This window comes from Cavia porcellus, unplaced genomic scaffold (assembly GCF_034190915.1).
Source record: "Cavia porcellus strain 051 isolate PalLab524CR breed Dunkin Hartley unplaced genomic scaffold, mCavPor4.1 scaffold_9, whole genome shotgun sequence".
Lineage (NCBI taxonomy): Eukaryota > Metazoa > Chordata > Mammalia > Rodentia > Caviidae > Cavia > Cavia porcellus.
The window spans coordinates 20,460,415-20,485,576 of NW_026947492.1; the positions used below are offsets into that span (position 1 = coordinate 20,460,415).

The following is a 25,162-nucleotide window of genomic DNA, read 5'->3' on the forward strand; positions in this document are numbered from 1 at the left end:
CATCCAAAATGACCATATTGCCGTGACCGTGTCTGGCAGGAGCTGGGGTTGGTGTTTTTCCTGTCCTTGGGGTGAAACCTGAGCACAGAGGAGGAAAGCCTGCCTCTAGGTGCTGTGACCACCATAAGCAGACCTGTCAGTGGTCTTGTCTGGGGACACTGAACCAAAGAGGACCAGAGCACCACGGGTTCCCGAGACATACTTGTAGCTCTTGAGTTCTTCCTGTCTTCACAGGAACCAAAGAATAAATGGACTTGTCAGGGTAATGGGCCTAATGTTTATTCTCAGATGGTGGGGGGTGGGGGTGCAGGTGAACTGTCCCTCTGGCCCAGAGTCTTACTGAAGACAGGATCACTGTTCCTTGTGTTCGCCAGCCGAGAGCAAGTCTCAGAAAGGCCTGGCCTCCAGCCCCCTTGGCCCACACCCCTCAGGAACCACTCAGGGGCGATTCCAAGAACCCTGACCAGAGAGACTCACACACTCCTTATATTAACTCCAGTTGTGCTGCAGGAAGGAGAGGAGAACCCGAAGCAGGGCAGGGAGGCTGGGCTGGGAGGAGCCTTGGGTGAGGAGTTCCCCAGCTGGGCATTGCTCACACTTTCCATCGTTCCCTTCCCTCACCCTCCCCACGGCTCTGGGCCAGTCCCACTTCCAAGTTCAGAGGCTTCAAGTCCAAGGACAGAACGGCAAGAGTATGGACACAAAACACCAAACGCACTGGGGTGGGCTCCTGGGTAGCGGGTACTCCTTTGGCCTGGGGCAATTGCTGGCTTCTCAGCCTCTGAGGCCTGGACTATGAGCAATAAGGGGCGCTGGAGTGTCTGGAAGAACTCCCCTTACTCCCCAGGACTGTCTGGGAGCACAGGCTGGGGGGAGGGCTCACGGGCAGCACGGGGGGAAGCCCAGGGAGAGACGGAGAGTGGACGGCAGGTTCCGGAAAGCAAAGTTATAGCTGCCACAGGTGCCCGTGGGAGGAGCAGGTGGTACAGGGACATCCAGAGAAGGGTGGGGGACAGTGTGTCCAGCACCGAGCACAGTGCACTTGTCTGCATCCTCTGTCCACTTCCCCGCCCTCCCACCACCTCTGGCCTCGATGCAGCTGACGACTCAGATTTGTGCTTGGTGAGAGCTTCAAAGGAAGGTGGTAGCGGGGGTTTCACAGGCCGTCCTGGAGGTGGGGGTTCTGAATCCTCTGTGAAGTAGCCCCAGTTCTTAGAGACCCAGCCTGTGCCCTTTCCTCCTGCCCTTCCCATCCCCACCCAAGGTATGTGGGCCTCAGACGTGCGTCTGCATCCTCCGCTGCAGGGGCCGACTGGGGTCAGAGTTCTGGGAAGAGGACTGGGAGTGGTGGGAGGAGGAGGCAGAGGCCTTGCTGGCCTTGTCAAACTGCACATAGCCATCCTGCTTGCCGCTGCTGCTGACGCTGCTGTCACACTGTGTGTCCAGGAAGGAGCTGCTGTCGCTGAGGGAGCCCCTCTGGAACTCCCGCTCACAGAGCTCGATGGATGAGCTGCCCATGCCCAGCACGAACCTCTGCCCGTAGTCGTAGAGGCGGCCCTGGCCACTCAGGGTGCTGTAGATGTTGGTGAAGGACATGCCCGTGGGCACGCGCTGCTTGCCTGAGGGACGCAAATCTGGCTGGCAGCTGGACAGGGAGATGGTTGGGGTCGAGTGGTGTTCTTTGAAGGTGTTGACGCTGTAGTAGCCATTGGTGGGGTCCTGGGGGGCAGGAGGGGGAATGCACGGCTCATGAGACTTTGCTGGTCACAGGGTGGGGGTGTCCAAGTGTGACAGAGGGGATAAAGAGGAACAGAGCAACCAGGGAGGGCGGGGGCCAGAACAGTAAGGGTTAATGTGGCAGGGGTGACCCCAGAGCAGAGAGCCTGGCCTGTGGCCAAGTGGCTGTAGGGACAGTCAGGCACTGAGACAAGGGAATCAGCAGCTCCTGACCGGATTTATGTCCGGGCACTGAAGGTCAGTGTGTGTTTTTTTCAGGACACTTATAATGAGTTTTAGAATCTGTCTGTGAGGTGGCAGAGGGAGAGGAGCTGGGGGACCACAGACTTACCTCAAGTTAGAGGGGGAGAGCAAGTGTCCTGCATGCTGAGCACCTACCGCAGGGCGGGGATACGAGCCTGCCCCCAGGCTGGCCTCTGGCCTCCCTTTCTTTTGCTTAGGGTTTTTCTTTGTGTGAAATGAGGCTGGTACTGCCAGGGCTGAAGACCAGAGAGCGTAGCCATATCCAATGACCTGTGGTTACTCTTACCTTGAGGTTCTGAAATTCCTTCTCCTCTTCTTTGAGAACCTCCAGCTGCTTCAGGACTGAGTCCTGTTGGAATTCGCCTCGGTCCATCTACAATCCAAAATTGTCTGCTCAGTGGCCAGGAAGTGGGCTCAAGGCCACCTCCTCCAACGAAACGATGAGAAATGAACCCCATATATGTTTCCCCCTTACTGTCTAAACCACAGAAGAAATGAGATTCCAGACCTTGTGGATGATCCTGGCACCACCATCCTAAAAGACAGAGTGGCAGGAAGTGTGTGTGTGTGGGTTTAACTCAGGTCTCCATGGCCAGGCTGTCTTGGGTCAGGCAAGGACATGACCTCCAGAGATCTCACTTGGCTGATTCATTCAGTTCATCAAGCATTGGCTGAGAAGCTCTAGCCAGGCCCTGTGCTGAGGGCTAGGGATACACAGATGAAGGTTTAGGACAGCTCCTCAGCCGGCCAAATGACAGCTTCCTAAAGGAGTATCTGCATGTGAGAGCGTTTGTGAGGTGCAGCATGTGGTGCTACTGGGCAGTTATGCAACCTTAAGAGGGTAGATGGGGCTTGATGAGAGGACGTTAGGTCCCCAGGCTGTGCCCTGGAAAGGGATAGTGACCCTGGCCCCTCCTCTTTTTGCGTCCTGACATCATGAGGAAAGAAGTCTCCTCTGCCACACATTTCCACCGTGCTGTTCCGCTCCACCACGGACTGAAACCCGTGAAACCTCAAGCCAAAACAAGTCTTTCCTCCATTCCAGTCGATTTTCTCACATAGTTGGTCACAGTGATCTAACACTGATGAACACAATGGGTCACCTGTGTTATTCACCGCCGTGACTCAGCTGGACTGGAAGTCTTTCCCAACAGATGCCAAGCAGCCTGAGGGGGAGATCCCTGCTTGCGCTCCTGGGGTCTCCAGCACAGTTGGTCCAGTGCCTTGCATGTGGTTGTCACTGACCAAAATGCTTTTGGAGTGGGCCTTTTTACTTCTTTGACTGCCAAATGCCTAGCATGATGCTTGACACATAGTAAGGCTTTCCCAGGTTACATAGAGTGGCAAGTGAGTGGAGTGGCATGGTTCCAAGTCCCCAGAGGAACAGTGCGATGTAAACTGAAAAACAAAGCACAGTGACATATATAAATTGCTTCCTATGGCCGGGTGTGGTGGCGTCACCAGGGTGTGGTGCCTCCTGTAATTCTAGCACTCTGGAGGGCGAAACTTTTGAGGCCAGCTAGGCTACCCAGTGAACTCAAGGTCAGCCCAAACGACACGGCAAGACCCTGCTTCATAAAAACACTGAAACAAACAAGTGAATAACTGCGTCCTCCCATTATCACTTCCTCTAATCGCAAGATCGAGGCCCCAAGGCCCCGCCCACTTGGAGCCCGATGCTCTTCCTTCCTTGCAACTTGGCCTCCTTTTGGAATTCTGCCGCCTTCCTTCTCACAATACTGCTTTTTTCATTTTTCAGTGACCGCCCTGGAGTTTTCTGGGTTGGATGATGATGTCTTATTTTTTCCTTCTTCTTCTTCCGCCTTCCTCTTCATCGGTGCCGTAGATTAAACTCAGGACCTTTACACTGAGCTGTTGTGCAGTCTCTCCTCCCCACCTTTTGAGTTTATAGACAGACTCTCAGTGAATTGTCCAGGCTGGGCTTAGACTTTCAGTCCCCTGCCTCAGTCTCCTAGAGTGCTAGGGTTACAAGTGTGCACCACACCCAGCTGGGAGTTCTTTTTTCTCACCAGGTTCAAATGTTAGGGTTGCCTGTCTTCAATGATGGGGTCGTTTTCAGGGCCAGAGGCTGGAGCAGTGGGGGATGAACTTCTCCACAGGAGGAAGCTAGACACAGAGCTCTCAGAGAGCCCCATCTGCCCACTTATCCTCTTCCTGCTGGAATCCAGGGTGACCCCACTCTTTCCTGAGGGTGTGGAATTCTGGGAAGTGCAGAATGTCCTGAGACAGAGGCACCTCAAGGGCTCGTTCAAGCTGAACAGGAGAGACCTGATGGAATTTGCACTGAGATGCTTGCTCATCCCTTCTTAGACCTGGGCTAGGGTTTCCCTTATGAAACTATACTCAGAGCTGTGTCAGGCGTTAAGCTTGGCCTCAGGGGAAGTAGACAGCACAGAATCAGTAGCAGGACCTTCGTCCTCCAGGAGCTGGAGGTTATTAGGTGGCTGATCTGTAATTCGGCAGTGCACTAGGAGAGAGACACAGACGAAGTGTGTGTGTTGCAGCCAAAAGCACACAGCTGGACACTACGATGGGGCGCGGTGGGAGGGGCAGCAGAAGTCATGGCGCTCACTGTGGAGCTGATTCCTAGAGAAGGTGACACCCAACAGGTAGCAGGGACAGTCTGTGCACAGGTTCTTGAGGAACAAAGGATGTTGGGCCCAGGAGCCACAGACTCTTTGGTATTCCTGGGAAGCCGGAGAGATGGTGTGGAAGACGGAGCTGGGAAGCAGGGCGGCTGCACTGCATGGAGGCCTGGAGCCAGGCCGGGCAGCGGGACTTCATCCAGGAGTCCTGGGAGCCGCCCGGGACTGAAGTAGGACAGTCACAGGCTCCGATTTGCATTTCTTACTGGGCTCCTAGCTGTGGGGATTGAGAAAAGTGGCAAAGCCAAGAGCTGCTGTCATAGTCCAGGGGAGCTGGAGGGAGCCAGAGAGAAGCGAGGGACAGTGGAAGGGTGGCAGGGATGCACATTGGCGGCACAGAGAAGGAGCAGCGGATGGAAGAGTCAGTTTGGGTCAATAAACTTTGGAGAGCAGCTGTGGGGTGGGCGCGAGGCAGTGGTTGCTCACGTCTAGTGGGTGATTCTAAAGCAATACAAATCGCTACCACGTGCTAAGCTCTGTCAGCTTCTGGGTGCCAGTCCTGAGTCTGTGGGTTCAGTCAGCCACAGATCAGAAATATTTGGGAAACACTGCATTGGTATTGAACAGGTACAGATTTCTCCTTTGTCAGCGTTTCCTAAACAGTGCAGTGTTACAGCCATTCACGTCTCATCTACACTGTGTTAGGTACTGAGAGACAACTTAAAGAACAGGGCGGAAGGGTGCAGGTTATATGGAGGCCTTGAGCTCGCTCAGATTCTGAGCTCCCATGGTGACCCATGGCTCCACATGCTTCTGGGATTTTCCATTTAACCCTCATGATGACATCTGTACCCATTTTGTAGATGTGATACTGAGTCTCAGAGAAACCCAACTCTTTGCCCCTGGCCCCTCTGTCATGGTTTCAATGTTTTCCAATCACGACCAAGTGTTTCAAAAGCTTCTGTGTAGTTGTCTTGGCTTCTGCCTGGACAGCTTGGTAGTTTCTGGTGCCTCAAGGGGGTCAGCAGGGCTGGTGTCCACAGAGAAGTTTTGAGTTGGGGCGAGGGGAGCACCAAGGGCGAGTAGGCCCCAGGAGCTTACACTTCTCAGAGACTTCTGTGGGACTGGGGTGGAGTGTGCGTGTGAGTATATGATTGTGTGTAGCACATATCAGGGCAATCTGAGCGTGCATCCTCCTCCTACTGGACAGTCAAGCTCTCTGGGGGCTGGTGATGCATCCAGACATTCTGAGTCTCCAGATCACCTAGCACAATACCGAGTGAACATTGGTGAGCTGATACGGGGTAGCTGGCCTGCAGGAAGACAGAGGGGGCACACCCTGACTGCTGCTCTGCCTCTCTGGGGGAGCAGAGAAGCCCTGGTCCCGGGCCCTCCTGGGAGTGGGACGCATTCTTACCATCAGCTGCTTGATGGTGGAGTGTTCTTCCGCCTCCCGGCCAGAGGCGGGCTCCTTGTGGACAATCTCCACTCGGATATCGTTTTTGGCTGACACCACACCTTTGAGATCTGGACATAAAATTGAAAAGCGCAGGCCACAAATTCAGTTCTTGATGTCAGGAACAAAGGACTGAGATGTCCCGTTCCCTGCGCTGCTGCCCCTCACCCCACCACCCCAGGGCTGACCCTCCCTTTAGCCCCTGCTCTCTGCAGCTTCACAGCCGCCTCCCATGGACGCCAGGCTTTGTGGCCCCCACTGCATGCACCTCAATGTCCCTGGTGGAGAGGGTGTCTTCATCCATGTGTCTACCTTCCTGAGCTAGTCCTCTTGTCCACCTTCCTGAGCTAAGTCCTCTCACACTACTGTCTTCTCACTTCCTTCTAGAAGTCTTCTCTGCTGGGCTCTGACCGCTCCATTCACAGAATCACAAATCAAAGTGTTGAAAGGGACCTTAGAATGCAGGCACCCTCTCACCCAGTGGGGCACACACACAGGTCCAGCTTCCTGAGTACCCTTGGGGTGCAGCCTGACTCCCTCTAAGGAGGCAGCCACCTTTACCTGAGAGCTACACTAGAAAATGCTTGCTCAATCAGCTCCCTAATAATTCATGGAGAGGACCTCCAAGGAGGCCCCAAAGCCACGTCACTGGAGGTGGCCATGGTGGCTAAAGCCGCTTAGCTGGGGTGGAGAACATGTGAGCAGAGAGAAACCGCAGGCTTCCTTCCAGCATGGGGAGGCTGCCAGGCGGCCCTGGTGGCGGGCTTATTCTGGTGTTCATTTTGTGTATTCAGCTCAGAGGAGCTTAGAGGCAGAGGAGCCATAAAAGTCACCGCATGCAACCTCTTAACAGTGCAGCTAGCTGGGCAAGACGGCACAGGCCTGTAATCACAGCACTCTAGGAGGCTGAGGCAGGAGGATTGCAATTTTTTTTTTTTTTTGGTCTTTTTCTTTTTTATCGGTACCGGGGATCGAACTCACAACTGCCTGCTTGCAAGGCAGGCGCTTATGCTGCTGAGCTAAACCTCCAGCCCAAGGATTGCAATTTTAAAAAATTAATTTTATTGTTATACTTTTGACATAGGATTGAAATTTTGGGCAGTTTGGTAATTTAACTAGACCTTGTTTCAAAATGAAGAAAATAAAAAGGACTGGGGATATAGTTCAATGCAAAGGCTCTGGTTCAGTCCCCCGTACCACACCACACCACACACACACACACACACACACACACACACACGTACAAGAAACTGAGGCCTTGAATAAACATGGCTTGCTCAGGGTCATGTGGTGGCAGAGGCAGGCCTAAAGACTGCTCCACCACTGTGCTCCTCTCCACTCTAACTCCCCATCCTCCCCTGCACCTGTCTGTCCCTCTCAGGTAACTTCAGAGCTGAGCCCCATTCGGAGGTTCTGGTTCTGTGACACACCGGAATGCACGAGGACTACAGTTCCCTTGCTAACAATGAAGGCCTTTGCAAGTTTGCTCAGAGCCATTCCTTGCATGTTTTCTGCCCTCTGTGTGGGTGACCTGCTTTTCAGGTTGTACCAGTAGCCTTTGCAGAACAAAGGGTCAAACCGGCTCCTTTCCCCCATACCAATAAGGCCCCTCAGTCCCCACTCCGCCCATCCTGCCCACATGGCTGGCCAAGCCCAGTTCAGCCGTGACCAAGGGCCTGCTTGGCGCCAGCAGCCCCGTGAGCCCTGGGTGTCACACCGAGCGTCAGACCCAGCCCTGCCCAGGAGCTCACGGCACTCAGGGCCCCTGCTCATCGCACTGCTGCTTACTTGCGCTCCGGGGCAGTCTAAGCCTGGCCTTTTTCTCTGTCCCCCTCCCTGAGCTCCCGGGTCTCCCTCCCGTACTTCTCTGGGACCGGGCACAGCAGAAGGCCACGATGGTTGCCATTAGGACGAGGAAGGCCACGCCAGCTCCCACGGCCACCCCGATGATGACGGCCATCGGCACGGACTCTGTGGGAGAGAATGACATGGAGATGAGTGCCGGAGACAGCCCACTGCCCCCCGGAATCCCACTCCTCCCCAGGGGTGCAGCCTCTGCCACACAGGCTGCCCTTGGGACACCTGTCGGCAGGGACCTAGGCGGGCACAGGCACAGTCTGACAGGGGTCAGCTATAGCTGGGACTGCAAAGACAGGGGTGGGGATGCAGGGAGGAGGAGAAGGCGGGAAGGAATGTTGGGGGGCAGCAGCTGGAGCAGACACAGAGAAGGAGGCCAGGGAGAGGGGCACACGGGAAGCTGTGTCATTTAGCGCTCTGACATTAAAGGAGCACTCTGTCCTGTGGTGGCTGCTGGGTCACAAGTCCTGCCTTGTGGCTGAGGAATGACAGTGGTCCCTGTCCTCATCTGTCTTTTATTCCTTCCTTTCCTTCCCTCTCCCAGGTGGCTGTGGGGACCCTGTGGCCCACCGGCTCAGTGTTTGGGTCCAAGACGGTTTCCTCTTGGGGCCTGCTGGTGACCTTCTTAAGATCAGGTGGGCAGGATCACAGTCTCCCTACCCCCTTTCAAAGGGGGAAATGCCCTTTCTTCCTGAACCCTCCTGCTGCTCCTGCTCCATCAAGGCTGGGCTTCTGAGCGCCCGGGACCTGTCCTGGCGTGAGAGGACACCGGAACTCTGCACAGCAGGCCCTGTCCTCCAGTTGCATTCCTGCAGCCTGTCTCCTGCCCTGGCTGAGTGGGGGCAGGGTGCAGAGGGTGCAGAGCCTTTTCAGGTTCTTTCATGGCTACATATGGGGCCTGAGCACACGATTTGGGGTCCTGGACCCAAGCCTCTCTCTTTTTTTTTGTCTTTTTGAGACAGGGTCTTGCTATGCGGTTCAGGCTGGCCTTGGGCTCACTCTTAGCCCAGGCTGGTCTCGAACTTGCCACAATCTGCCTGCCTCAGCCTCCCAAGTGCTGGGATTACAGGAGTGCGCCACCATGCCCAGCTCCCAAGCCTCTCATTTTAAAAGAGATACGGAGGTCCAGAGAAGTAACTGGGTCAGGGACACAAGGCTGCCCTTGGGAGGCTGAGGCAGGAGGATGGTTGTAGTTTGAGACCAGCCTGGTCTACAAAATGAGTTCAGAAAAACAGGTAGATTGGAAATGTAGCTAAATGTGAAGGCCCTGGGTTCTGTTCCCAGCACTGGAAGGAGAAGCACAGCTGTGGTGGAGCGGGGTCATTCCAGGTCTCCTTGTACTCCCCTGGGCTGCCTGGCTGAGCCCTCAGTTCTCCACGGCATCCTCCACATCCCCGTGCTCTGTTAGCTTAGACTGCCTCTTGACTGACTCCTGACCCTCTCACCTGGCCCTACCTCTTATCTGGAAGGTGGAAGTAACCTCAGCATGTAGTTATAGGGTTTAGATGAATGGAGTAGATAAGGGCCTTGGAACAGAGCCTGGAACCAGTCCTATTTAAGTGTTTGCCTTGCTATTGTGCGGGAAGGTGAAATGTGTCAGGAGGAACCCTTAGAGGAGGGGGAAGTTCCTTTGAAACCATCAGCACACTCCCCGCCCAGCTCACATTCACCCTGCGGACAATCAGGTGATTTGTTCTGGTGAGCAGTAGGTCTATGGTTATTGCTCTTTTCTTGAAAGAGCATGAGAAGGCCAAACCCTGCCAGAAGGAGGTGGCAGGAGGTGGGGGGCACCAACCAGACACAGCCACCGCCTCAGCCGCCTGCAGCCGCCTGCACTGGGTCAAGGCTGCTCCCTGCTGTGCCACTCCAGGACCTGAACACCAAGCCCTTGGCTGCCTACCTATTGATAGCCATGGCCCGTGGAGAGCAGGTGGGAAGAGCAAACACTCAGGATTGCAATGGGAGGAGTTTGGGTTGGTCCCAACCATCAGGACTGAAAGTGACCTCAGCTGAGCTTGCCAGGCACATGTGCTTTTGCCTCTGGGTTTGAGTTCGCTCAGGGAAGGGCAATCCCTTTTGGGTTTATTCATTTCTGATAAGTTTCCCTGGAAGAACTCAGAGCCGAGGGTGACTGTTCCTGAGCCTTCCAGGCTGCACCCCCACCCCTCAGAGGCCGAGGGCCCTCCTGCCTGGCTCCCTGCTGGTCCCTGTCTCCGTAGTTGTAAACAGAGGGGGCCAGGGGGCTGATGGGCTGGAGAACAGTCCCCAGGAAGTGGGCAGAGACAGAGGAAGAGCTCTGTGGAGGACAGGTGGCACCCTTACAGGCTCCCAGGGACCCCTCCAAGCCTGGCCTCCTGGATCTGTCCTTGGCAGTTCCTGTGTGGACCCAGCACCCCTGAATGTGCCCCCAGCAGGAAGTGGGGGGACAGGTTGGGTGTGAGGAGTCTCAGGCCCCAAGGGAGAGGAGTCGGCAGGCTCTGGGGGAGCTGAGCAGACACAGGTGAATGGAGGTGGATGGAGGGAAATGGAGACAGGTAAACGGAGGCAGGAGGGAGCTATGCCAGGCAGGGCCAGGGTGGACTGAGAGCTGATACAGGCTGTGTCCCTGAGCTGGCTGTGGCCTGAACTTTTCTTGTGAGCGGCCCATCTGCTCAGAGGGTCAGGCATGTGGGCCCCCTAAGGGCTCACTAGGGGGGGACATGGGCTGGCCTAATGAACTGGACAGAGGGCTCCCAAGTCCTTGGCATTGGCTTGGTTGGCTCCATGGAGTCTAATTTGCCAGTGTCCGGATTTTCTCTTCCGGTTTTCTGCTTGGGGTGGGAGTAGGTGACTGCTTTGCGGAAGGGGCAGATGGGTCACCGCAGGCCACCTCCGTGGGGGAGGGGAGCAGCAAGGAGCAAGCGTGGAGGAGGCAGGCGCAGCAGGATCAGGAAGCAGTGCAGAGCTGGTGATGGTGTGGGGGAGCAGGAGGTGCGGGAGCCCGAAGTGGAGAGGCCAGGACTTCGGGAAGCCTTGTGAGGAAAAGGGACAAGGGACAGGAGGGCTGGAGAGGGCAGGATCGAGTGCTAGAGTTCTGGGGAACCCTAGGGTGGTGGCCGCAGCAGGAGACTGATCTCTGGCACCACCAGGCTGGGTGGGCTGGAGGCCCCTCCCTTGCTTCACTGCACTAAACCTGGGCGGGGGAGGGGGCAGCTGGGGACCTAGGCCGGGCGCCCTACCCTGGGGGCCTCCCTCGCTAGCCAGGAAGTCCCGCCCCCACCCAGAGCGGTTCTCATGGTCTCCTTTCGTACCTGCTTCCAGCCCGGCTCCCGACTTCATTTCCGAACCTGTTTGGAAATAAAGCAAGCGTCCACAGCCGGGGCCTGGCTGGCCAGGGCGGGGCAGATGGGGGATCTAACCCCTGGAGGGGCTGGGGCAGGTGCGTCCTGTCTGTGGGACCGCCCCGTAGACCCAGGCTCTCCCTGCGGAATTTGGGGTTTATTCCTACTGACTAGGAGACCCCAGAGCAGGGGAACAGACAGAAGTTAAGTCTGGGAGGGGGTTTGGAGGGGTGCGAACACCAAGGGGAGGGTACAGGGTGGGGGCACTGAGGGGAAGACAGGAGGGCAAGCAACAGGGCCAGGAGGGTTCAATGATGTGTGAATGGTGTTAGGCAAGTCATGTGCAAAGCGTTATGCAAAGCGGCTCCTATCAGGGAAGAGGTGTTAGGAGACCTGGGACCTGGGACCCCTAGGTGTGATCATTGTGAGCTAAGGGGCTGGGCTGGGACCCCCTGCCTGGCCCAGAATCTGGCCCAAGGGCCCAGGCCTGGCTGAGCTCCATCCCTGCTTCTTCCTGGCTGAGTACTGGCTGGCCAGGGGCAGTGTCTGCAGTCCACTTCAAGACCCAGAGCTGCTGGCTGCACATGGAGCTTTTGGGGGACCATCTCTTGGTGTTCCTGAGGGGCTGTTGGCCCCCAAAATCTGTTCAGAGAGCTCTGAGCAGAGACTGAGTTTCTCAGCATCTGTCTGACCAGGAGCTGGGGCAGCTGACAGGCTTGGCCACCCTGGGGTGAGCCTTTCTCCTCTCCCTCAGATACAGCTGCTCTGCCCAGAGCAGAGCTCAGTGCCCAGGTATCCACGTGGAGACTGCAGATTGTCTGGGCACTGCTGCCCTAACTCCATAGGAGCTGGTAGCCCTGTTCCTTAGCTTGAGCTCGGGCGCCCTCCGCAGGACCTGTGGGTAACTGGATGCTCTGTGTCATCACACCCCTGTGGACATTGGAGCATTGGCCAAGGGCGGAGTGCGTGGAAGCCAGGGCCTTCTTGTGGTCAGGCAGCTCAGCAAGGTGACCAGCCCAGCTCACTCTAGCCACTACTCTCACAGTGGGGTGCAGTTTTCTCCTCTCCCTTCTTTCTGGTGGAAGCTAGCGCCCCTTGCCTCAGGGGAGCCAGTCTGAGGCAGCTGGCAGGTAGGGAAGAGCCCTGTGGCTCATCCTGGGAGCTCCCCCAGCACGCTGCCCTGACCTTGCTCCTTGAGCCGGATGATCTCAGTGTCAGAACCGAAGCTGTTCCAGGCTGTGCAGTTGTAAATGGTCTGGAAGTCAGCCCTCACGATGCTGCTGATGGTCAGCGTGGAGATGACGCCCTCCTCCGTGCTGACCGTCTCCACCGTATAGCGCCCGGATGTCCCCGACTCCAGCACGTTCTCCTTCCAGGACCAGGCCTGTGGGGTGCACAGAGTTAGGAGCAGACCCCCTGGGGCTGCACACCAGGACCATGGGCCATCTCCCTGCTCTGCCGTCAGCACAAGCAGGCTCTCCTCAGTGCCACCACCACCCACTCCTACACAGAGGGACTGTACCCCCATATCACAGGCATGAACACACATGTGCACAGACTTCACACGTAAACGCATCTATCTTTGTTTATAACGTACAGGGTTTTTTTTAAGTGCAATTATTTTTTGCACTACTAGAGACTCAACCCAGGGCCTCATGCATGCTAGGCAGGTGCTCCACCACTGAGCTACACGCCCAGCACTTTTCACTTTCAGACAGGGTCAAATTGCCCAGGCTGGGCTTGATCTTGTGATCCTCCTGCCTCAGCCTGCGGAGTAGCTGGGATTACAGGTGTGTGCAGCTGTGCTTGGCTGGTTTGTTTTCAGAGTCATTCCATGAAGACCGCATGGGTGTCACTCTGTCAGCTCTGTGGACATCCTGGAACCTGGCAAGGCAGGTCTGAGCCTGGAGGTACCAGGTGAGCATGGAGTGGGGCTCCTGGCTCCTTCCTGACTGTGGGGCTGCCCAGCACCGTCTGAAGCGCTCCTGGCTTCCCTCACCAGATGCCAGCAGCACCTTGCAAGCTGTGACAGCCAGAAGGCTCTCAAGGTACTGCCCATGTCCTCTGGGGGCCGAAGTGTCCCACTTGAAAACCACTACCTTAGGGTTAGCTATCTATGAAGAGACACACGATGTGAAAATGCTTGGAAGTGAGTGGAATATCTTATAATGGGCACATGTGACATTTACATTTTTGTAAAAATTAAAAAGCAAAGTTCTGGGAGGCGTAGGTATTCGTGGCATGTGCAATCTTGCAATTTGTGTCTTTCAGTGCGTGGAGCAGATGCTGAGAACATGCGTACCAGCGATAGCACCATCTTAGCTTTCTAGGACAGTGGTTTGCGCGTGTAGCCTGCCCAGCACCTGGCCCACCTACCCCTGGGCACTGGGGCTTACTGTTCCCAACATTGCTACAAAATATTCACTTTCTCTGTGTTCATGCTGAATTTCCGACAGCTTCAGATGGCTTTTAGTGCGAGACCCCCTAAAAAGCATCCCCGGAAAGGGACTAGGGCGACCACACTGCACAGGTGGCACAGGTGCTGTGCTGCTCTGCAGGAGGGATGGAGTCTGGAGAGCGGGAAGAGGGATGGGGTGATCACCTCTGAGGGGAGCCTCCAGCTTAGGAGGAGCGTGGGAAGTACGGGGAGGGGTCGCCAGCCATAAACTGCACAGGCTTTAGGATTTTGCCGTGAACTCAGGAAAGGGGAGAAATCGCTTCTTTTCCCTCCTGCCTGCTCTTGGCTCTGGGATGCAGGATTGACTTAGAATCGCTAATACCGCAGCTGAGCCGGACACAGACACCGCCTGCTCCTGGGAAGGAGGCTGCCTGCCATTTCGTCTCCAGGATGTGATCTTAAGGGACAGAGCTGGTGTGCTTTTCCCCACGGAGGGAAAGGAGGCTCAGAGGTGCACACCGACTGATCGGCTGCCCAGCTGTCTGGCTACAGGCAGAGATGACCCTGGGCACTGAGGATGCTCCTTCCCCCCACCCCAGCACTCACGATGCGATCGGGAGGTGGTGTGCTCCGGATGAAGCACTTGATCCGGCCCTTTTCACCGTGGAGGGCGTGCTGCGTCTGGGTGCTGGAGATGATGGGGGGCCCTGTTGGAGAGGCAGCATCACGTTAGCTGTCCTAGAAAGGCAGGTCGCTGGCTGGCAGGTCCCTGCTTGGTGGGCTCAGAAACACATTCATTGATCCAAGCACTCAGCAAATGTTTACGGGGGCCCCGTATGTGTAAGTCAGAGCGCGAGGCAGGGGACCTGGAGATGAATTAGACGTTTGGTGGTAAAGCTCTCAGGGGATCATGAGTGAATGCACCGAAGTCAGAATCCCCTGAAGACATAAATAACTGTAATAAAAGGTGGTGAGCACTCATGCCATAGAAGCAGTGCAGATAAAGTGCTAACCGACTTCAGAGGAGAGAGAATAATTCTATCTGGCAGACAGGGAGTTTTACAAAGGAGGTGGTGAGTCTGAGAAGGACCAGGGTAGGTGTCAGGATGATGGAAGACAGACCTAAGGAATGTCACCGCACCCCACCTTGGCCGGCTGTTGGAGCTCTGGGCATTTCTCAGGTCTCCAGTAGAGGGCGCCCTTGCCCAGCAAACTGGATGTCCTCCACCAGGCCAGCCAGGAAGGAGACGGTGCTGCTGTGTTCATAGCCCTCAGTCCCACATGTGTCTCCAGAGAGCCTGTCACTGGTTATCTTGTTTGCTGCTACATATATACACAGACGGCCCAGGTGAGATCACAGCTCCCTAACTGGCCTCCATATTAGATATTACCCCATCTGGTCTGTGTGCGTAGCGGGGAATGGGTGACAGGGTGCCTGTCTCATTGACCAGGCGGGGCAGCCTGTTCTTGGCCTTTCCTGTAAGTTCTGCCTGGCACGTAACCCAGGTCTTTCCTGGCAGTAAAATGGGAAAGGAGAAACAGCGAGTTTATCCATTTGCTCAGCTAACCTCCTGGTTACTGTGGGCGGTGTAGGGTGGGAAACCCAGTTCCCTTCCCCACCCCTGCCTGGACAGCTGGGACTTTTAGACAGCAGGACACAGAGGAAGGAAAGCTAAGGGCAACAGCTCTGGCTGGAGCACGGGCAGAATTATGCTGAGGAACAAAACAAAAATTGCTGCAAACCTAATTGCTGTTTATTAGCCACCTTAATTAAAACAAATTTGCATTTCTATGAGTAGCTCTCAGCCAAGGGGAAAAAAGTGTTGAGCGATGAGGTGATGCTTCGGTGGGGTTGAGGATGCAACTGTCTCAGGGTGAGGAGGGCTGCAGAGCTGGGAACCCCAAGGTCAGCTGGCTTTAAAGTGGGGCTGAGCCCTGCTTTCCTTCTTTAAAGCCAAACTCAGAGAGGTCTTTGGCCCAAAGAGTGAAGGCTCCATTGTTGGGAACCTGAATGGTTCTTTGTTTAGCTGCTGGGCTACAAAGTGATGCTAAGTCTTTGGAACTGGGGATTCCCTAGAGGTTCAAGGGATTCCAAAAGTGATCAGCAAATGCATTCTGTTTATAGGCTTCAAAAGAAACAAAAAGCAGGATAAAGGGAGGTGGCTGGGAGTCAGTCAGCCAGTGGCAGCCATCCTGGCCATCCTCCGCTCCCTGTAGATAGCAGGTTTGAGCCGGTTCGGCTGAGACCTGTGCCGGTGTGTTCCCTAGAGCACTTGGCTGGCAGGGTCCACAGGCAGCGACTGGCCTCATTCCAGCCACTTTCACATCAGATGCCTTCGGTCCAGGTCAGGCCCCTGCCCGCCAGCTTTGCTGCCCCTCTGCCTGTCCTCAGGGTTGGGGACAAATGTCCCCTCCCAGCTGGGGGCTGGCAGTCTCCTCTCCCTGGGCCACTTCATCCAGCCCCCTAGCTTGGTGCCAGGCCCGCAGACACAGGCGGGTTAGCTGTCTTCCAAATGCCAGTGCTCTTCCGTCCGGCAGTGTAGAGGAACCCCTGCTGGATGGGCTGGAAGGGAAGCTTACACCATGGGAAGAAGACCCAGGGTCAACCTGTGGAGCCCAGCCCAGGAGAAGGGTCCTCCAAGGCCTGCATCCCGTCCCGCTGGGCAGTGGTGGAACGCCTTCTGCCCTCAAGAAACCTCTTTACATCTCCACTGGGAGAGGCTGGATGTCAAAAGTGACAGCAAAATGTCAGCACCTCCTTATCTACCTTTTCTCCCCCAGAAACAAGATTGCTCAGTCACTGGCCTCAGACGGGGGACCCCGGAAGGTACACGTGAGCCCGAGGGCCCCAGCCCGTGGGCGGCAGATGGCAGCGGCCTCGCTTTGTGGGCAGCGGGGAGGGCGCAGAGTTCACAGTGGCCTGGCGTGCAGAGCCCTGTGTCAGACACCGGCGCGGCAGGAAAAGTCTGCAGTCTGCGTTGCCATGGATATACGGAGGCGCGATCAGACCCTGTTATTTTTAGCCCTGCAGTGCCAATTTATTGGCGGCATCCTGGGGACACACAGGAAAGGCAGGAAGGCTCCCAAGTCGGGGTTCTGCCTGGGACAGGCGGCCTGCGAATACTGTAGGGGCTGGGTGGATTCACCCTCGCCCTGGCACTGCCACTACGAAGTGGGGGGGAGCTGGAGTGGGGACAGCAGAGAGGATTCTGGGAGGCATCAAGCTGGGCTTTGCTTTAGAGCCAAGGGGAAAACAGACGAGGCCGTCGTCCATGGGTTGAGATGAAGCCAGCGGAGAGGCTCATTTCCAGAACGCAGCTCCCCCACCCCATCTCAGGCCCTGCTCCGGGACCAGCACCTAGAGGCTCCTCCCACATGGGTCCATGACTCCGGTGCTGGCACTGTGACTTCTCGGTCTAGCCTGAGCTCAGTCCCCGTGCTGCAGGTATCCAGGCCCCCCTCTGACACCTGCACCTTGATGTAGCCCACAGCAGCTATTGCTGAGCTCTCAGCACAAATGCCCTGGGTTGTGTCACTGTGTGTAAGAAGACCAGTCCCCTTGTCTCCAGGGACCTTGCCCATTGGTCTTTGGATGGTGACATGTCCCCCCAGCCAAGTGGCACTAATTCATTGGAAAGAACCTGGCTATGAGAAGAGGAAGATGGGCCTTACCCTTCTGGGAAAGGGGCAGGGTGGGTGAATAGGGCAGATGGAGGGGTACGGTTCCCTGTGACCTTGTCTCTTTTTTCCTGGCCAGGATAAACTCATCAGCCCCCACTCTCAGGGCTGAGACATCCGCCCCCCACTTTTTTGAGGCTGGGTCTCCCTGTGTAATTCAGGCTGGCCTTGAACTCACACTGACCCTCCTGCCTCAGCTTCCTGAGTGCTGGGATTACAGGGATACACCACCTTGCCTGGGTGGCTGAGAGCCTTTTGAAGATAACAAACAGGAAGCAATGGACCAGAGACCACCCACATTCTTCCTCTGTCTGCCTGGGCTCTAATAGGGACCCCAAGAGGTAGATTCTACTGCTCTGGGCCACTGGTTGGAGGTGTAGCAAGGCCAGAACTGGTGACAGCCCCTTGGGTTTTCCTGTCCCCCCTTCCACCCAGCCCACCCCAGTGGGAAGCTCACCATTGACAGTCAGGGTCACCTCTCTCTCCCCGGCTCCCACCCGGGGCACCACAGCTCTGCACACGTACTTCCCAGCATCCTCCTGGCGGACGGATTTGAGGGTCAGGGTCTTTTCATTGCTCAGGACCTAAGAGAGTGGGGTGGGGGTCAGACACAGAGTGGTCAGGTACCTGGAGCAGGCCTGAGGTGTCGGTGTCCAGGGACCCTGCTGGGGACCCCTGAGGTGATGCAGCCCTCCTCCTGTCTGCTGAGGCCTCTCCTCTCCCAGCCTGGCCATGGCTGAAATGCCCTGTAGCTGAGCCTGGAGGGCCTGGGGCCTGCATTTTCTTATTGGTCTTTGGGACCCCCTGGGGTGCTGGCTGGATCTCCCTGTAAGTCCTGGCTCCGGCAGTGAAGAGCTGGCTCAGCTCAGAGGCTGGGCTGCCTGCTCCTTGGAAGGAGGGGAGGACACCTCTCAGGACAGGCTGGTGTCCTGGGGCTGACTTCCTGCCGTGTATCCCTCTTCCCCTGCTGCTCCCCCTGCTGTTCCACCCCTTGCAGGGACATCAGGCAAACTCCAGCTCATGGTGAATCTGTGCATTTCAAAAAAGGAATGCAGGGAGAGAGCCAAATTTAACACCACGGTGAAGGCTTTTATCTGAGATTTTTTGGTGGTGGTGGTGGTAGCTGTGATTGAACCCAGGATCTTTGTATGCGCTACATCCCTAGCCCTTGATTTTTTCTTTTAGATTTTGAGACAGGGTCTTGCTGTCTCTTCAGTAGGCCTTTCACTTGTGATCCTCCTGTCTCAGCCTCCTGAGTAGCTGTGCTCCTGAGCAGGAGCCGCTGCTCCCATCCCTTTGGAGAGGAAGTTGAAAAGCCAGAGGAAGGCCTTTCTCCCGTTGCTATGGGTGACCACCTGCTCTCCTTATCCCCTCGGGGTGGGGAAACTGCAGAGGCAGAGGTGCTCCAGGAGATGGGGAAGCGGCCCCTGGGATTCCCCTCCTCTGTCTGGGAGCCTTTCCCTCAGGCTTGCAGATTGCCCTGGTCCACGGTGAGAGGGTCCCCTGCCCGCTGTCCTCCCCACCCTGGGCCTCACCACGCCTGAGCCTCTCTTCATCCACACGATGGTCAGGGACGGGTTCCCGATCCAGGCGCAGCTGAACACGGCATCGGAGCCCAGGTCCACAAGCAGAGACTGGGGCTCCATGGTCATCCGGGGTCCGACTGTGGTGGGCAGGAGCAAGAAGGAGGTGCCGGTGGGTGGGTGGCTCTCGGGAGCCTCCTTGCTCCCCTCCCCATTCCCCTGACCCTGACGGGGTGCTTGGGTCACCTCCATCCAGTCAGCTCCTTCCCTACCGCTGATTCCCCTGCCCTGGGGGGGGGGGCAGGGGTCCAGGAGCGGGACTTAGAAGTAAGCGGGGTGCCCCTTCTCCTGACCCATCCTCTTCTGGGCCCGATTCTGGGCCCTGGCTTTACTTCCCAAACCCTGGCTTCTCCTTTCCTACTTGGATCCCAACAGACTTTGGGACATCCAGGTATCCTCACCCCAATGGGTGGGCAGAGCCTGGGGCTCTGACCTGGAACCACCCGAGTCCCCCCAGCCCCCTTCCCCAAGACTCTGAGACAAGGGTGGAGGCAGCAAGGCCAAGGCTTTCTCAGGCTCTTCCCTGGACCCGCTGGGTTCCTCAGGCTGTCTGTCCCCTTCCTCCAGCCTCCTTCTAGGCCCCCAGAGTCCCCTTGGCCCCATTTCCCACAACTCTGTTGCTCGTGGAAGAGCGCTGTGTACCTCCCCACCACTGGCCCGCAGAGTGCTGGGGTGGGTGGAGAGCCCAGCGGGCCTTGGGGTCACCTTCTGGGGCAGACCAACCCTGGACCTCAGGGTCTGGGATGAGTCCTCCACCATAAAATGGGAGCTCCACTGTGGAGGCCTCGGACTCAGGGGCAGTGGCAAGTGAAAGGGAGTTTGTAAAAGTCCTTTAGAGACGGCAAAGGGTGATGCGTGCATGAACAACTGTTGAGTCCTCAGCAACGGGTTGACTCTGCGGGTCCCCACCAGGTCCTCAGTGGGGAAGGGTGCAGGGCCGTGCATGCCCTGAACAGGACAGTGGGATGTGTGGACCCGTGATGGACTGGATCACCGCAGGCCTCAGCCTCCTCCTCTAGGTATTGGGATTAAGTTTCTACTTGTGAGGGGACTGCATGTGTAGACCCTTGGCTGCACTAACCCCAGTGTGATGGGAACAAGGGGTGAGAGGTCCTGAGGACGGGATCAGTGCCCTTGGAAAAAGGATAGAGGGGAGCTTGCTTCCTCTGCCTCTCCTCAGCCTGGTCCTGCTGTCTGCAAGCCAGGGGTGAGCTCCTCAGAGCAGCCATGCTGGCACCCCAGTTTGTGTTAGGTCACTTCATCCACCGTACTCTTCTGGGGCATTGCGCACTGACATGGCCTGGCTGGGTCGTTCTGAAGAGTGACCCGAGTGTCGTGTGGTACACTTGGGCTGTGGAGTGGCCATGCATGCAGGGCCCAGCCAGAGGCTGCCTGGTGCCAGTGGGCACGGAGGAGCTCCCCAGCACCCGCACTCACAGTAGACATCCACTGTGCGGCTGAGGTTGGTGCTGCCCAGGGCATTGGTCACCTCGCAGGACACGGGCTCTGAGAAGTACGTGTAGTCCACGGTGGTCCTGTACACCTCCCCGGACGCCTCCTTGATGATGTGGCCCCGCTTGGCCCACCTGTAACAGAGGCCAGGGGGCTAGGGGACCTCACTAGCATGGCTGTTCCTCTGTCCATCCCTTAGGGAAGCCAGGCTTGTGGGGCCCTCGGGGGAAGTCTCCAAAGAGGAACAACCTCAGAAGCTGGGGTGGAGTCGGTCTTCCTCACCCAGGTGGTCATGGTGACAGAGGGCTTTGGGCTGTGGTCACTGGCAGGCAGTGGCCCCTAGCGAGTGGGTCATTCTGCAGGGATGCGATGTGATTACCCAGGCAGTTGCCTGTCTGCCTGGCCAGACCGTGAATGACCCAACTGTCACCAGCAGGCAGCTTGGCTCTTCTGCTCTGCACATGACTGTGGGCCCCATCCTGGGCCATGTAAGGAAAAGGGGCTGAGTGTTGACCTCCGAGATCACAGTCTAATGTCGGGTGTGCCCTTACATGCATGCACTTGCACGCACACATGTGTGTGCACAGCCCTGTCACAGAGAGAAAAATAATTTCCAGGTGAGGTGAGATGTAGGGGAGGTGACAGAGCTACCCATTCTGCCTGCTCTTCCCACTCGGTCAGCTCACTCGTGTCTGGCTCTGGCCCCCAGCGTGGGTCCTTCCTGGGGTCCCCTGGCTCCCTGCATGTCAACCCTCCCCCCCCCAGGGATAGCACTTTTCTTCCTCCTAGCATCTGCCTTCCTGCTCTGGCTTTGTTCTTTGGAGGCTGCAGTTCTGTTAGGCCTGGTTCATGGGGGAGGTGGGCAGCAAGTGCTTCTTAGCCAGTCAGTACCCCAGGCTCGGTCCCTCCCAGCCCATTAGTACCCTGGGGCTCGGTCCTGACCCTGGGGTGGTGATCACTGCACTGGACAAACCACCAGGCCCCAGCTGCAAGCCACCAGGCACCTGCTGTATGCAGGAAATGCTGCAGCCCGCGGGGCTGTGTGTGCACTGTGAATGTGTGCATGTATGGGTATACATGTGTGTGTGCACATGCATAATGATGCACCTGCATATGTGTGTGCGTGCATGTATGGGGGCACATGTGAGGGCTTGAGTATATGCGTGCCCACGTGTGTATGAAGGTGGGTTTTATTACAGAGCCCTGAGGAGGGGGAGCTTACAGCTTCCCTGCTATAATCCCATGGACAGCCGTGCCTCCATGAAGGCACAGAACTTCCACCCAGCTCCTCTAGCCGGGCTCCCTCTACTGTGGTCCAGCCTGTTTTGGGCTGAGAGTCTTTCCTGGGGTCACTGCTTTCCCTAGGAGGGTCCCTGTGGCTTCTGCCTCTCCTCCCCTCTCTCTGTTCCTGGACCTGTCCAGTTCCTACCTTCACCTGTCTCCTCCCCTCCCCCAGCTCCTTGCATGGTGGTTGTGGCCCATCCAGCCCAGAAAGGTGGCCACTTCTCTGCATCCCATGGATCACCTAGGCTGGCACCGTGTGGGTGTTATCACAAATTAATATCGGGTAATTATTAAGAACACGATTAATAATAACAACTATAGTTTAACAGCAGAGTAAACCATAGCTCCCTGAGAGCTTAAGGAGCTTCCCAACAAACCATTATGAGTTATTCATGGATTGTTTCAGTTCCTAACTTTAATTTAATGAGCGGACTTAATAGTCAGGCACAGCCCCTGCCTGAGGTGGAGTAATTCAGTTCCAGACACGCAGCTGGGGATCTGTGTCCAGCCCTACTCCTTCCTTCTAACCTACGGAGGTGAGTGGGACTGGGGAGGGACACTGCAGAGAGGCCGGTTGGGAGAGCTGGTTCTCAGAGGCAGGTCCTGTCCTTCCTCTGGGCCTCCCGAGAAGATGGGCCCACTTCTCGATCTCTGTCGGGGCTGCTCTGTGAAAGCCACCGGCTCGGCCCTGACTTAGCAGAAGTGCTGGGGCCCTGAAGGCCTGGAGCACACAGCATTCCAGCATCTGAAGTGCCCTCCGCACCAGCCCAGGATGGAGTTAGAGAGGAAGGCGACAAGAGGACCTGGCCACTGTGGGAGAGGGGCCACGCAGTCTGAAATGGCTCTCCGTGTGGGCTGTCCTCCCTGAGAGGTGCCAGGAGGACAGGAGAGACGCTCTGATTGTCCCCTCCCAGGCTGATGAGCAGGGGCAGCCTTGGTGCCAGACCCTCGGGAGCCTGTGACAGGGTCTTTCACGAAGGTGCCCTTGGTACCCCACCCCGAAGTCCCTTGCTCTCATCCAGTCAGTCTGTCTTCCCCTCCCACACCTCAGGCCTGAGGGATCCCTGCAGAGGCACGAGGGCCCTCAGCCCTGTATCTCAGCAGCTGGACTCTGCTAGGGCCACAGCTGAGCCTCCTCCTGCCGGCAGCCCTCTGCGTGTCCTTCTGCCCCTCGCTGTTGCATCCACCCTCTCCCAGCCCCTCTGAACAGGAGCTCAGCTTAAGCCTTCCCCAGTCAACGTCTAATTTGGTCTGAACACGTGTAAGAGGGTGAATTATTTATATCATGGAATCAAGAGGCCTGGTGTGTCACAGCTGACAGGTTAGATGTCAAACAGCCTGCACTCCATCTGGGCAGTGCTGACCCCTCGTCCATGCTCTACTGGGGGCCACCTCAGAGGGAAGAGCACAGAGAGCTTATGCCAGGCTCAGGCCAGTGCTGCTGGCCCTGGGCACCCGGTCCTGGGGGCTGCTGAAGAGATAACCTCCAAGCCCAGCCATGCCCTCTTTTGGGGTGCAGGGGTGGGGTGATACCTGTTTAATTTTGGAGATTATGGTTTTTTAGGTGGACCAGGGAGGAAGCCATCAAGACAAAGGGAAGGAAAGAAACAAAGATTTCCCTAATGTCGCCAAAGTCAGCTGGGAAAAATCAATGTACTTATGTGATGAGATTTGCTTAAGGCTTTTCCTCTTGGGTCCCACCACTGCATTTAGACGGCGCTTGCAGACCTGGGCTGCTTGATGAATCCTTGCTGAGAGAGGAGCTGAGTGGGCGGGGTGGGCACAGGGTCCTGGCAGCCTCCCTCCTTCACAGCCTGGCTCTTGCCTTTGCCCTTGGCCAAGCTTGGTCCCCCATAGCTGTGGAGCCCCGGATGGGGCCCAAGTGGCACTGACATATTTTCAAAGTAATCAGAAGGCCCAGAGCGATGGTGAGGAGTAACAACCAGTGACCACCTGCAAGTGTCCCCTCCCTGCCCCTCGCAGTTCACCCCGGGTCCCCAGAGCCAAAAGGGAGGAGAAGAGAGGGAGGGAGCTCCACTAGTACCACTGCCTAACCCTAACCCCAACCCCAAATGCCCCTAGGGCCCTGGTCACCTGTTTTGCAGGACTGGGGATTGAACACAGTCTTTGCACTGAGCTGTACCCCAGCGCTTTTTAATTTTTATTTTGAGGTAGGGGTTGCTAAGTCACTAAGCTGCCCAGGTGGGCTGTGATTCTCCCGTCTCATTCTCCCCGAGGGCTGGCCTTAGAGGTGTGTGCCACCTCACTGGTTCTTCATATTATTCTATCTTTTTGGGGTGTTTGATGTTGGAAGCCAGGCCCCCCAGCCTGGGTTCCTGGGTGTTTGCCCAACCTGCGGTGGCCAGGAGGCAGGTATATGGTCAGAGGCCTGCTGGGTGTGCTGTCTGCTGCCCGGCCAGCCTCTGATTCCTGGGTCACCCCAGGACCCCAGGGGCATTTGGAGGACCGTCTTGAGGATGAGTGAACCGCACGTCTGCTGGGGTGCATATGGGAGTGGTGAGGAGGTGAGAAGAGCTCTTTGGGGAGCTGGCATGAGGGGTGTTCTCTGGACACACTGTTCCTGGTATTGAGGGACCACAAGCCGAGAGCTGGGACTGGACAGAGGCCAGAGGCCCAGCCTGGAAAGTGCATGCCTGGCAGGGGCAGGTCCAGAGGAAAAGTCTCGCTAGGTTTTCCTTCTGCATCTTCTAACACTTCTGGACAGATACCCATCAAACTGGACCTGCCCCTTGGACCTAACTGGGCTGCAGGGCTGCTGCGAGCCAGTGGCCCTCTGCCAGGAAGGGACCCCAGGTCCGCTGTTCTCACGGCCTCCAGTACAAGCAAGGATTAAATCAGGCAGGTCAGATGGCTTTTCATCCAACATTGCCATGTTCTCCGTCCTCCGGGAGATGCTCTGTGCCCTCTGCAGTGCTGCTTAATTATCTCCACTGCAGGAGCTGGTCCTGACCTGCAACCTGAGCATGGCTGCCTCTGGTGCATTTGCTGCATTCTGCCCGCTGGGCCCCCAGTGACCCGCATCTTCCTAGTTTCTCAATCCCCCTGGTGGGCCACTTTCCTGGTGCGGGACCATTAGCATCCTTGGCCCTTGCTGAGACTGCAGCTTAATAACCCACGCCCACGGCGCTGGTGAAGCCCTGGGCTCTGCCCCCATGCCTGGATTTTGGGAAGGTCGAGGCAGACTTGGGGCCTCAGGGAGTCCCATGAGGCATCTAAAAGATGCCACTGGACCCCCAGAAGTGGGCAGTGATGAGAACAGACTGACCGACTCTCCTGTCTGTTTTAGCTTTTTGCCTGCATCTCTCTCTTTTCAGAAGGAAGGGATACATAAACCATTCCTCCCGTGATGCTCACCGGTACTGGGTGACAGCGGGGTTGGCCTTTGCGGAGCAGTGGAATGTGACGACATTGTCCTCCAGCACTGGCTGTGGTTCCACCGACAGATTGACAAGCGGAGGGTCTGCAGGAAGAGGGAAGGAATGGCACAGGAAACCCCTGGGTGATGTGGAGGGTACAACCCAGAGATC

At 56.7% G+C, this 25,162-nt stretch overlaps 1 protein-coding gene and 1 long non-coding RNA gene across 9 annotated transcripts in view; one reads left to right on the forward strand and one right to left on the reverse strand.

Moving 5' to 3' along the window:
• Nucleotides 1-263: 263 nt before the first annotated feature.
• Nucleotides 264-25,162, reverse strand: part of Kirrel3 (kirre like nephrin family adhesion molecule 3) — a 547,843-nt gene continuing 522,944 nt past the window's right edge. For 4 of the 7 annotated variants that reach the window (XM_063256030.1, XM_063256031.1, XM_023566165.2 and 1 more), the window contains 11 exons: nucleotides 24,990-25,095; nucleotides 20,316-20,464; nucleotides 18,831-18,958; nucleotides 17,753-17,879; nucleotides 14,224-14,324; nucleotides 12,405-12,603; nucleotides 11,190-11,225; nucleotides 7,831-8,013; nucleotides 6,004-6,113; nucleotides 2,267-2,353; nucleotides 264-1,719 (listed from right to left, as the gene is read on the reverse strand). In XM_063256030.1, the coding sequence (XP_063112100.1) occupies nucleotides 1,276-1,719; nucleotides 2,267-2,353; nucleotides 6,004-6,113; nucleotides 7,831-8,013; nucleotides 11,190-11,225; nucleotides 12,405-12,603; nucleotides 14,224-14,324; nucleotides 17,753-17,879; nucleotides 18,831-18,958; nucleotides 20,316-20,464; nucleotides 24,990-25,095 (1,670 nt within the window). In that variant the 3' untranslated portion in view covers nucleotides 264-1,275. The remainder of the gene's footprint in view (nucleotides 1,720-2,266; nucleotides 2,354-6,003; nucleotides 6,114-7,830; nucleotides 8,014-11,189; nucleotides 11,226-12,404; nucleotides 12,604-14,223; nucleotides 14,325-17,752; nucleotides 17,880-18,830; nucleotides 18,959-20,315; nucleotides 20,465-24,989; nucleotides 25,096-25,162) is intronic. The other 3 variants (XM_023566166.2, XM_063256032.1, XM_023566167.2) reach the window with 3 other exon arrangements.
• On the forward strand, nucleotides 8,544-17,756 carry LOC134477640 (uncharacterized). Of its 2 annotated transcripts, none has more exons than XR_010049724.1 (3): nucleotides 8,544-9,829; nucleotides 13,045-13,368; nucleotides 13,491-17,756. It is a non-coding gene; the product is annotated as an uncharacterized LOC134477640 (long non-coding RNA). The 2 variants fall into 2 exon arrangements; XR_010049725.1 differs by lacking the exon at nucleotides 8,544-9,829 and adding an exon at nucleotides 9,846-10,913.